The sequence below is a fragment of the Maniola hyperantus genome, chromosome 24 (assembly GCF_902806685.2).
Source record: "Maniola hyperantus chromosome 24, iAphHyp1.2, whole genome shotgun sequence".
Lineage (NCBI taxonomy): Eukaryota > Metazoa > Arthropoda > Insecta > Lepidoptera > Nymphalidae > Maniola > Maniola hyperantus.
This window is the reverse complement of record NC_048559.1, coordinates 6,504,338-6,517,644: the sequence shown is the minus strand read 5'-3', so window position 1 is coordinate 6,517,644 and position 13,307 is coordinate 6,504,338. Positions and strand designations below refer to the sequence as shown.

The 13,307-nt window shown below is 34.2% G+C and overlaps 1 protein-coding gene across 4 annotated transcripts; it reads left to right on the top strand.

Moving 5' to 3' along the window:
• The first annotated feature begins 938 nt into the window (after positions 1-938).
• Positions 939-13,178, top strand: LOC117993425 (uncharacterized). Of its 4 annotated transcripts, XR_011238141.1 has the most exons (3): positions 982-1,196; positions 3,858-7,490; positions 9,476-9,582. XR_011238141.1 is itself a non-coding variant. In XM_069506828.1 (2 exons), exon 2 carries the CDS (start codon positions 3,864-3,866, stop codon positions 7,374-7,376), a length of 3,513 nt encoding a protein of 1,170 aa, XP_069362929.1. In that variant the 5' UTR covers positions 939-998; positions 3,858-3,863; the 3' UTR covers positions 7,377-9,447. The 4 variants fall into 4 exon arrangements, 3 of the variants coding, with proteins under 3 accessions (XP_069362929.1, XP_069362927.1, XP_069362928.1); XM_069506828.1 differs by lacking the exon at positions 9,476-9,582 and having other exon boundaries at positions 939-998; positions 3,858-9,447; XM_069506826.1 differs by lacking the exon at positions 3,858-7,490 and having other exon boundaries at positions 9,476-13,178.
• The last annotated feature ends 129 nt before the right edge of the window (positions 13,179-13,307 follow it).

Below are 13,307 nucleotides of genomic sequence, written 5' to 3'. Positions count from 1 at the left end.
TATGCATAATAATTAATAAAAATCTGTTTTAGAATGTACCTACAGGTAAAACCCTTTCATATGATATGGGATTTCTCACTTGATATAGTTATCACTTATCATACTTTGAAAATACCTACTATCCTGATAACTATTTTTTTAAGAAACACATCTTCTTTTGTGATGTTACCACAAATTTACGGTTTTCGGATTTATTCCTTTACTTGTGCTATAAGACCTACCTTCCTACCAAATTTCATGATTCTAGGTCAACCCTACCATATAGTTTTTTTAACAGATACGACGGACAGACAGACAAAGTGATTCCAATGGTTCCTTTTTCCTTTTGAGGTACGGAACCCTAAAAACTGCGTCAACTGTGCATGCTGAGCAGCTAAACTATAAGTCCCGCAAATTGCTATTGCGCTGGAACCTTGTCTCATTAACATCGAAATTACGTCATTTTGACGTCAGCCGATATAAAAATATACGATCAGCTCGAAACTTCAGTCTAGTGCTGACGTCACTAAAATGGCGACCACGCGCATTAGCAATGTGCGGGACTGTTAGTATAGAATATGTTTTATTCAAGTAAACTTTTTACAAGTGCTTTTGAATCGGGTAGTTTTTATTTACCACTGGTTCGGAATGCCGTTCCTATCGAGAAGAACCAGCAAGAAACTCGGCGGTTGCTCTTTTTAATTTAATTTTTCATTTTACAATGTTATTATACCATACTACACAAGCTATTGCAGCCCCGTGCATTGCTGGAGCGTGTCAAATCCAAGCTTTTTTATTATTTACATAGTCTTCGACTGTATAATGTGCTTTTTTTAGGAGCATACTTATAACTTAGCTAATAGCTTAGCTCTTGGTCTGCAACCCGCTTAACAACGCGGACTTTTTATCTCGTTCTTATCATTGCGATATGAGTGCGACGGAATGATAAACAGTTTATTGGCGACCTTCATGTTTTCGATAGAATGTTTTGTTTGACTCATCGACCACATCGCTAGCCGGTGAGTTAATTTCGTTTTAGTAGCAAACTATAGGCCTCTGAGTATAACATTCTTACCGTTTATTCCATAGTTTTGTGTGTGAAAAGCTATTATAAATACACTGTTGATATAAATAGGTATATAAGTCTATAAGTGTCTACAGAATTACTTCTGGGTGGCCTGGATTTAATAAGCACATCCTAAGCAGAGTTGTTAAAGGTACCTACGTTTTTTTTCTAACATTACGTAATCCTAATTTTAATTTTATAGTGTGGCTAATTCCATTGTACACAATCTCTAAACTAACCTTAAATGACACGTCTATTGCTATCCCTTTCATAATGTTGCTTGCGGAGAAGGATGGCACAAGATTTAGACCTGTTAATTTAGTCTAGATTAGAGATTGTGTTCAAGAGAATCGGCCCCAATTACAACCGAATAATTCTTAAACGTCTCTTAAGACATTATTAGTTATAGTAAAAGCTTCTTACCTATGGCTAATTCTATTCATAAAGCCGTGGCAGCCTAGTGGTTAAGACGTCCGCCTTCTATTCGGGAGTACGGGGGTTCGATCCCGGGCATTTCCTCTAACTTTTCGGAGTGTGTTATGTGCGGTTTAAGCAATTAAATATCACTTGCTTTGCACAGAACAGAAAACAAAGAAACTAAAAAAAATTGTACCTACCTACGCAAAGGCAATAATTGTATGCAGATTGAGGTAGGTAAGTGATTTTGTTATTTTATCCATAACTGCAACTCCTAAGGAAGGAGGATAATCTGTGGTAGCCTTGTGGGTAGGATTAGGACGTCCGCCTTCCAATTGGAGGTTGGGGGGTTCGATCCCGGGCACGCACCTCTACTTTTTCAGAGTTATGTGCTTTTTAAGTAAATAATTAAAATATCACTTGCTTTAACGGTGAAGGAAAACATCGTGAGGAAACCTGCATGCTTGAGAGTTCTACATAATGTTCTCAAAGGTGTGCGAAGTCTGAAGACAACCCTTCTCACTCCGAGAGGAGACCCGTGCTCTGTAGTGAGCCAGCGATGGGTTGATCATGATGATGATTAAAGGATCGGCAAGCAATATTGTGTATAAAATATTGTGCAACACTTCTGAAGCTCAAATATTATGCAATCTCTGAGTTAGTTTATCTGGTGCCTTACACTGGATCATATTACACAGACTTTAAAATAGTATTTTATATTATCTATTCCCTGCCACTTCATCCGCTTGAGGTTTCTGTTTTGTTTCCCCTAGAACTAATCTAGGTAGGTTACCTATCTACCTAGGTACATACCTACTTATTATTAAATACTTCATGGCCAAGGTGATAAGTGATTGGATCTAAAGATTGAAGCCAGACAAATTCATGTTATTTAAATTTCATTAAACTGATTTCATTGAAAAATTGATTTTAATCGAGATTAATTACTTTTAAGTTTTACCTATTAGACTACTTACTAATACTTACTACTACTTCTCAATACGGAATTCCTATTAGCAGAGGCGTCTCTAGCCCTTGTGGCGCCCGTGTGCAACCAGTACCCTAGCGCCCTCTAGTCTAGTAGGAGCAGGGTCATAATGGAATACCTACTAACAGTTATATTTTCAAACGGAAATTCGAATGCAAATGGTGCAATTTTAAATGATGACGGCGTCGGCCATAACACGAGCGCAGGGTCTTTGAGAGCGCCGGCATCGACGCATCTTTGGAGGTGTCGCATTAGAGGGCGCTCGGCGCCCCCTTAGACCCGGCGCCCGTGTGCGCCGCACACCCTGCACCATAGGTAAAGACGCCTCTGCCTATTAGACTCCTAGCGATTCACTCGAGATTAGTAGGCCGAAATATAGGTACCTCTACCTACCTACTGTACCTACCTTCTTACTAATTAATACTGTCCAGCGTAAGTACTTTGATTTTACTTAAGAGTTAAAACGAGACAGAGCTACCTACATTGTAATCTGGTGTAAATCTGTCTCGTTTTAACTCTATAAAATCTAAGCAAACTCACGAACTCGGATATTGCCTCCAAGCTATTCAGTGGACATCTTTGACATATTTTGGTCTGATGGATGTGAGGCTTCGGCCGTGGCTAGTTACCACCATATCGGCAAAGCCGTGCCGCTGAGCGATTAAGCATTCCGGTACAATGCCGTGTAGAAACCAAAGGGGTATGGGTGTAGTAAAACCCCCTTTTAGGTTAGCCCGCTTCCATTTTAGACTGCATCATCACTTTCCACCAGATGAGATTGCAGTCAAGGGCTAACTTGTATCTGAATAAAAATAAAAATAAAATCTACCTCATACGTCCGATTTGAATCCGAGGCACATCCGAGATATTCTCACGGATGACGGAGAGAAATCGGATGTAGTGCCTAAACTACCATACAAATAGGTACATAGTTCTGTGACTACTGCGTACGTATTTTCACGAATTCAAATCGGATGAGTGCGTAACCGCCCTTAAAGATCTCAGCCTGAAGCGGAGAGATGTTGAGGTAGGTAGTGTGAACGTCATTGGTCGCAGATTGGAGTTGGACATAGGGTGCATTCACGTTGCGAAAAAAAATAATATGTCAGTCTTAAACTGTTTCTTGTGCGGTGCAGACGTGTCTTTTGGTGCTTGTTACTTAGTTTTTGATTTACGTTCCTATATATGTAACCCTCCTATGAGAGAGAGAGAGAGAGAGAGAGAGGTATAGAAAAAGACATGTTTATCAAATTTTAAGCCGCAGCGCTGTGCGAGCTGAACTGCACTTCATTGCGTCGTAACCAGAGTCGCTATTTATTTAAACGCCTTTACTGTATGGTCCTAAGTATTCTATGATATCCATGTTTATTTAAACTTTTAACCAGATTTTTTTTATTGTTTAATCAGGACACCATGGGGCCTCTCATAGTAAAAGGTGACACGTTAGGCCAAAAACATCGTAACTACAACAAGTTAGTAAATGAAGCAATTCAAAACAATCCCAATCAACAAATTACTGCAATTCATTACGAAGAGTCTGATATGGATAACCTATTCAAAATTGATATAGCATGCAATAGAAGAAATGTTGAATACATTCTTGAAGCTCTTAAATGTGAAGACATGGTATATGTATCTCGGATTATGAAGCAATCCACATGGCTGATAACCGATCAGCAGTACTCATATATCATTAATCCTGAATATTTGCACCAACATCTCTATCCGCATATGACATCGAAGGCATTTAATAAACTTATCCTGCATGTAAGGCTGAACTTGAAGGACGAAAAACGCGTTGAAGAATTTTTTAACTATTATGAACAGGATTTCAAAAAATCATTAAAGTGGCTCCCGGGTTGCTCTGTTCCCTTTATTGAAAACGTTATCCAGAAACATGCTAACGATATACCAGAGTACTTGCTGAAACGGCTATATGAAAAATCTATCACTATTCTGGAAACATTTTTACGAAATTATACAACTTGGTATTATAAACAACATATGATAGAACCAGCTAAATTTCTTATAAAAAGAAACCTTGGAAAGTTCCTGGATATTATAGAATCGCTAAAACCTGGTGAAAGTTTTAACTTTGGTCCGAAGTATACAAGAATAGTGATGGAAGAAAATCCGGTAAGAGTAATGAATAATCTTGAAAAATACGTCGATTTCCTTGATATTCCAACTTTTGTTAAATATCTAAAAAAAGAAGAAGTTAAAGGCTTTATACTAACTCACATTAAAAATAAGGAAACGCGTTCATGGTTCAGATATAAAAAAATTAAATATTTATTGAACCAGTTGCCATTTGAGGAAAGATTTGATTTTGTTAATAAATTGTTTATTGAAAAATCTTTTGAAGATCAGGATCTCGTAAATGAGACATGGGATGATATAGTGGAGTACTGTAATATACCTGTCCAAAAATTATCATCGACTAAACATATATGGAGTTGGTACGCGTATGCACCATTTGATAAGGCTTTTGAAGATTTGAAACATTGGATTCGTAATGAATCGAATCCTACTGATAGATTATGGATTTTGCGAACAATGCTTACATGCGCTGGCAGTAACCAGAAAAATATACTCACATTGTTAAAATATTATAACGAACATCATATGAGTGAACCATTTAAATTTAAAGTACAGTTTGTAAACCGTGTCATTATCAAAACTAACCCAAACAACTACGATGAAGAAACTTTCCGATATTTCAACGATATTTTTAACAGCTTGGAAGTGGCCACTAAATACAAAGATAGTGTGGAAACGTGTGTGAAATTTATTATTTTATATAATGCAATACATGATAGAGATAACCCCGAAAATATAGAAAATAAATTTAATTTTGATGATTTCATAAATTATGACTATAACAAATGTAAACACAAGTTTAACTTTGATGAAAGAGAGAAAATATTCAATTACTTTTACAAGTATTACATTTCAAAAATTACAAATAATATTAAAACTGAAAAAGAATTTGATGAGACTGTGGACATAATTGTAAAAGTTTTAAAACTTCTCGAGAAATGGAACAAAGACCTCAAAGATCATCCATTCATTCTGCAGAAAATTAAAGACTTTATTATTACAAGGAAAGAAAACTCTTGGAGTTGCGATCTTTCGGGTGTATATCACTTCAAAAAGTCCTGGAGGAGAATTTTGTTTCCCGAATCTATCATTTTAAGTCCAACTGAAAATACTTGCATCAACGCTCTTAAACATGATCCAGAGTTATTGGAAAAATATAGAAATGAAATAAACTCATACATAAATAATAACGTATCATTTGAGAGGTTTCTGAAGAAAATTAGAATTGATTGGCACCAACCTTTAGCAGACTCATTCAAAACAACTTTTAACGAAAATCTTAACCAAAAAAGCAGTCATAAGACTTCAATAAAAGGACTGTGTACATTACTTTCACAAAAAGAACTGGAGAACTTTGTTCATAAATATGTGCCGAAAGAAGCTAAAATTGACCCGAGTGAATCTGATGACTTATTGATCAACATTCGCAAAAATATCGGTACATGTATGCACCTAGCGAGACTTCATCCCCCTCTCAGACTGGCTTTAATGTACGCTAAAGGAGATTATTTGCATTATGTGCTACCATCATTAAATGCAATATTTTATAACATGAGCTCTGATCACATTCGCAAATATGTAGCGGAACTTCTTAATACATCAGTATCCTTGCAAAAACATGGCATTCGAGTTGCATTTGATAGACTAGATCATAAGGAACTTAAAAATGTATTTTTAGAGTTATGGAAATCTAGTGAAAACAGAAGTATAAGAAAGGATATTTTTTGCGAGACTTATAAGAAGCTTTGTAGAGAAAGTGATGAAACAGTTATTTTAGACGTATGGGAGCTGTTGGGCATGTTTATCGATAAACTAAGTTTTGAGGAAAATAAGAAAATATACTTAACTCTAAGCAATTTTGAAAATATACCACTTTCTGTTAGAACAGCATTCTGGCAGAAAAGCTATGATTTTTTTAAAAAAACGCCAGCCAAATTAAATTGTAAAAGCTTTTTTGATGAATTAAATACCAAGATAAACGATTTCATGGAGTTTTTAGATATTGATTTTATGAGAACAATGTTTTTCGAAAATTTTGATAAAAAGTTTTCTACGCAGAAATATGATAACTGTCAAAAAATAGCCCTGTATTTACTTTCAACCAAGTCTGAATCAGTCCAAAAAGAGCGTTATGAAGAAATATTCGTACCGCTAGTAGAAAAAGCTCTTGCTATGTGGGATAAGCGTAATGATGATATCTACTATACTCGAAATAATTTACGTGAAATATTTGATTATATGAGTACAGAATTTGAAGATTTAGTTTTGAAAAAAGAAATGGTATTTCCCATCGCCATGTACACTAGTGTCCTGAATAAACTCCAAAGTAATTTATCGATGAAAGAAAATTACGTTCTCTTGTCATATGTAAAGTTATCTTTAGGATTCATTAAAACTCTATATGACCTGAAAACTAAAGTTAATGATTCAAAAGAAAAATTGGACAAATCTGAAGAAATAGAAAATCTGTACAAAGATTCAGCTCCTGTTTTTGGCAGATTGTGTTTAGATTACTTGAAGGAAGATGTTTCAAATAATGGGCCAACAATTTACATAATTTTTGCACATGTTTTAAATCTTATATTCGATCAGTATGTTCAATTCGATAAAATTTATAGAATGAGTGTCTTAAAAAGTTTCCTTGCTAGTAAAGATTTTATCGAAGGATATTTATTGGTAATGGAACTAATTCCACGCTACAATTATTTTCCTAAATACGATGAAAGAGCTCTGAAACTAGAAATATTAAAAGAAATAAGATTACATCCTTCGGAAGAAATCGCAATGCATTATTGGCATACATGCAAGGACAGTAACGATTTTTAATTGAAATGCATCATTTCCTCTTCGTCGGGTTTCAATATTCAGTCGATTAATTAAACCCTAATTTAGTGTACCTACTTGCGTATAATCGCTAGTTCTGCAACTTTTTCAAAAGTGGTAGGTACCTACTTCTTTACAAAAGGCCCGAACTAGCTATTAGTACTGTGTTGTATTGTTGTGTGATGTAACGCAATGCAACAGAAGGCGATCGGGGTCATATTGTATTATAACTCCATGATTTAAAATTAATGTTTTTTTTTAAATCATGAAGTCATCAAATCAAACTACTTTTGTTTTGTGTAGTCACACACAGCACAATATTTAGGTAGGTATAGTACGCGACAGGTTGAGATAGCAATCGGGGAGGGAATGCCCCGCACACCCACACAGCCTCCACACTAACCCGGTGCGGGCGAGCGCGGGTGTGCGGGGCGTCCTCCCGCATCAAACCCCGATTTCAACCAGTCGCGGACTATACCTACTATGCAATTTCTAATAATATACCTAACGCTAACAATATATTTAATTTTATTATTTTTATTTTTCATGTACCGAAATTGTAGTTATATAGTAGTAATAAATTAAGTTACATTGGAAATGCTTATCTATACAGGGTTACAGGAAAATAGGACACGATCCCGTTAAGGGGTTATAGTACAGGACATTAGCTATCAAAGGACTCCTAAAGTGCTTATGCGAAAGTGTATTGTTTCGAGTTATTCATTTTTTTATTTTTTTCTTGGTAAAGGGGTGTTTGCCACTTTAAAAATTACTTAATAAAATAAAGGAACAATGTATTTCATCAGATTTTTTTTTATTGCATGCTAGTACATATTCTTGTTAATAATAAACTGTTATAAAACAAGAAAAATCTTGAAGAATTTTAAAATTACAGCCCAAAAACTGTACAAGTTTTCAATTTTTAAATTTAATTCTTTGAATAACTTGCAAATTTTCTGTAAAAATTACTAAGGCACTTATCCTGCGGATTATTTTAAAAACATCTACGTTTCGTTAGCTATCCATTGGTACAAAAAAATTACAAAAAAAATCATAAAATCTAGAAAAAATTACACAACAAAGAGACCAGGTAGAAAATTCTAACAAATGCTATTGCCAAAGAATTAAATCAGAATCAATGTAAAAACGAGTTTAATGCAAAATCGTTAAAGATTATTTTTCAATGAGGTCAAAAGGTAATATAAAATCAGTCAAGTGAGAGTCGGGCTCGCAAACGAAGGGTTCCGTACCATCGTAAAAGAAATAACACTTTTTTTTTTTTTTTAATTTTTATGGCGGCCATTTTGTAATTTTTAGTATTTGTTGTTATAGTGGCAATAAAAATACACATTCTGTAAAAAATTCAAGTCTCTACCTTTTAGGGTTCACGAGATACAGTCGACTGACAGACAAACGGACAGACGGACGGACGGACGAACGAACATGAAATTTTCGACAGTCGAATGTTTTATTTGTTATATCGTGAACTTATACAAAAAATAGGATGTATTTTTTTCGCGTTTTTTAGTGCTAGTTTTGCTAGCGTCCTGGTTATTTGTAACCATCCTGTAGAAAAGGAAAAGCTGACTGACTGACTGATTTATCTACGCACAGCTCAAACTACTGGACGGATAGAGCTGAAATTTGGCATGCAGAAAGCTATTACGACGTAGGCATCCGTTAAGGAAGTTCGAAAATGCAATCTCTAAGGAGACATCGGAGAGGGAATAAGAGATTACGCGATAGAAAGAGAGATTTATTACGCAGCAGCTGCGCGAGCTGAATAAGCTGAATTTTCACTTTATTGTGTAGTAATTTGTGGGCTTCTTCTCAGATTTTGGAACCCTCGTAGCTTTAGTTTTAAGTTTGCGTAGTTAATGATCACTATTACATCTTACAAATTCAACAATAATTGACAATCTGATCAATAATTGACAATGGTACCTATTTTCGATCAACTTCCAAAAAGGACGTAGTTGTCAATTCAGCCCTTTTTTAATAAATGGCTTTGACTTTATAACATAAGTCGTTATTTATTTAAACGTCTTTGCTGTCGTTATTAATTTAAACTTTTAACCAGAATTTGTTTTTTTGTTTTTCAGAACAACATGGAGCCTCTTATAGTAAAAGGTGACACGTTAGGGCAAAAACATCGAAACTACAACAAGTTAGTAAATGAAGCAATTCAAAACAATCCAAATCAGCAAATAAGTGCAATTAATTACGAAGAGTCTGATATGGATAACCTATTCAAAATTGATATAGCATGCAATAGAAGAAATGTTGAATACATTATTGAAGCTCTTAAATGTGAAGACATGGTATATGTATCTCGGATTATCAAGCAATCCACATGGCTGATAACCGATCAGCAGTACTCATATATCATTAATCCTGCATATTTGCACCAACATCTCTATCCGCATATGACATCGAAGGCTTTTAATAAACTTATTCTACACGTAAGGCTGAATTTGAAAGACGAAAAACGCATTGAAGAATTTTTTAACTATTACAAACAGGATTTCAAAAAATCATTAAAGTGGCTCCCGGGTTGCTCTGTTCCCTTTATTGAAAACGTTATCCAGAAACATGCTAATAATATACCAACATACTTCCTGGAACGATTATACGAAAAATCTATCACTATTTTGGAAACAGTTTCACGAAATTATACAGCTTGGTATTATAAAGACCACATGATAAAACCAGGAAAATTTCTTTTAAAAAGAAACCTAGAAAAGTTCCTGGATATTATAGAGTCGCTAAAACCTGGTGATGGTTTTAACTTTGGTCCGAAGTATACAAGAATAGTGATGGAAGAAAATCCGGTAAGAGTAATGAATAATCTTGAAAAATACGTCTATTTCCTTGATATTCCAACCTTTGCAAAATATTTGAAAAAAGAAGAAGTTAAGGACTTTATATTGACTCACATTAAAAATAAGAAAACACGTTCATGGTTCACATATAAAAAAATCAAATTCTTTCTGGACCGGTTGCCATTTGAGGAAAGATTTGATTTTGTTAATAAAGTGTTTATTGAAAAATCTTGTGCAGATCAAGATCTCGCAAATGAGACGTGGGATGATATAGTAGAGTACTGCAATCTACCTGTGAAAAATAATTTATCAACGTCTAAAAATATATGGAGTTGGTACGTGTATGCACCATTTGAGAAGGCTTTTGAAGATTTGAAACATTTGATTCGTAATGAATCGAATCCTACTGATAGACTATGGATTTTGCGAACAATGCTTACATGCGCTGGCAGTAACCAGAAAAATATACTCACATTATTAAAATATTACTACGAATATCATATCAGTGAACCATTTTTATTTAAAGTTCAATTTGTAAACCATTTTATTACAAAAACTAACTCACACAAGTACGATGAAGAAACTTGGCGATATTTCAATGAACTTTTTAACAGCTTGGAAGTGTCCACTAGATCCAAAGATAGTGTGGAAACATGTGTTAGATTCATTATTTTATATAATGCAACACATGGCAAAGATATCCCCGAAGATATTGAAAATAAATTTGATTTTGAATATTTTATCAATTATGATTATGAAAAATGGAAACACAAGTTTAACATCGAAGAAAGAGAGAAAATATTCAATTACTTTTACAAATATTACATTTCAAAAATTGCAAATACTAATATTATAAAAAGTGAAAAAGAATTTGATGAGACTGTGGACATAATTGTAAAAGTTTTGAAACTTCTGGAGAAATGGAACAAAGAACTTAAAGATTATCCATTCATTCTGCAGAAAATTAAAGACTTTATTATTACAAGGAAAGAAAACTCTTGGAGCTGCGATCTTTCAAGTGTATATCATTTCAAAAAGTCCTGGAGAAGACTTTTATTTCATGAATCTATTATTTTAAGTCCCACTCAAAACACTTGCATCGACGCACTTAAACATGACCCAGAACTATTGGAAAAATATAGAAGTGAAATAAATTCATACATAAATAATAACGTATCATTTGAAAGGTTTCTGAAGAAAATTCGAATTGATTGGCACCGACCTTTAGCAAACTCATTCAAAACTACTTTTAACGAAAATCTTAACGAAAAAAGCAGTCAAAAGGTTTCGATAAAAGGACTGTGTACATTACTTTCACAAAAAGAACTAGTGAACTTTGTTGAAAAATATGTGCCGAAAGAAGCTAAAATTGACCCGAGTGAATCTGATGACTTATTGATCAGCATTCGCAAAAATATCGCTACATGTATGCACCTAGCGAGACTTCATCCCCCTCTCAGACTGGCTTTATTGTACGCTAAAGGAGATTATTTGCATTATGTGCTACCATCATTAAATGCAATATTTTATAACATGAGCTCTGATCACATTCGCAAATATGTAGCGGAACTTCTTAATACTCCAGTATCTTTGCAAAAACATGGCATTCGAGTTGCATTTAATAGCCTAGATCATAAGGAACTTAAAAATGTATTTTCAGAGTTATGGAACTGTAGTGAAAACAGAAGTATAAGAAAGGATATTTTTTGCGAGACTTATAAGAAGCTTTGTAGAGAAAGTGATGAAACAGTTATTTTAGACGTATGGGAGCTGTTGGGCATGTTTATCGATAAACTAAGTTTTGAGGAAAATAAGAAAATATACTTAACTCTAAGCAAAGCTGAAAAGATTCCACTGTCTGTTAGAGCGGCATTTTGGATGAAGAGTTATGAATTTTTAAAAAAAGCGCCAGCCAAATTAAATTGTAAAAGCTTTATTGAAGGTTTAAATGGCGAAATAAACGATGTCATGGAGTTTTTAGATATTGATTTCATGAGAACAATGTTTCTCGAAAATTTTGAAAAAAAGTTTTCTACGCAGAAATATGATTACTGTCAAAAAATAGCCCTGTATTTACTTTCAACCAAGTCTGAATCAGATCAAAAAGAGCGTTATGAACAAATATTTGTACCACTAGTAGAAAAAGCTATTGCTATGTGGGATAAGCGACACGATGATATCTACTACACTCGAAATAATTTGTGTGAAATATTCGAGTATATGAGTACAGAATTTGAAGATTTAGTTTTGAAGAAAGAAATGGCATTTCCCATCGCCATGTACACTGATGTCCTGAATAAACTCCAAAGTAATATGTCGACGAAAGAAAATTATATTCTCTTGTCACATGTAAAGTTGTCTTTAGGATTCATAAATACTCTATATAACCAGAAAACTAAACTTTATGATTCAAATGAAAAAATGGACAAGTCTGAAGAAGTGGTAAATCTGTACAAGGATACAGCTCCTGTTTTTGGCAGATTGTGTTTAGATTACTTGAAGGAAGATGTTGCAAATAATGGGCCAACAATTTACATAATTTTTGCACATGTTTTAAATCTCATATTCGATATGTATGTTCGATATCTTCGTATGAATGTGTCAGTGTCTAACAATAATATGTATAAAATGAGTGTCTTAAAAAGTTTGCTTGATAGTAAAGATTTCATTGAAGGATATTTATTGGTAATGGAACTAATTCCAAGTTATATTTCTACAGACGATGAAATAGCTTTGAAACAAGAAATATTAAAAGAAATAAGTTTACACCCTTCGGAAGAAATCGCAATGCATTATTATGGGCTTGCATCAAAGGAGAATGCAGACTTGTAATTGAAGTTCACAATTTCCTCAACGGTTTCAATATTCAGTCGATTACGTAAACCATAGTAGAAAATGGTTTTTACTATGGTTGTTTATCTCAATCTGTAAGCCATCTTACAAATTGAGTTAAACAACGTTGTTATTTGACAAAATATATTCTCTTTTTTGACAAATAACAAAGTTGCTAAGTTGCACTATTGTCGTACCTTTTTTTTTTTTTTTTTTTTTTCGCTGGTAAAAATGCTACCCGCCCTTGTGCGGCATGCCTAATGCCGCACAAGGGCGGGTA

Excerpts from the sequence above, each read along its gene's own strand:
- LOC117993425 (XM_069506826.1), top strand. The coding sequence starts at position 9,482 with ATGGAGCCTCTTATAGTAAAAGGTGACACGTTAGGGCAAAAACATCGA.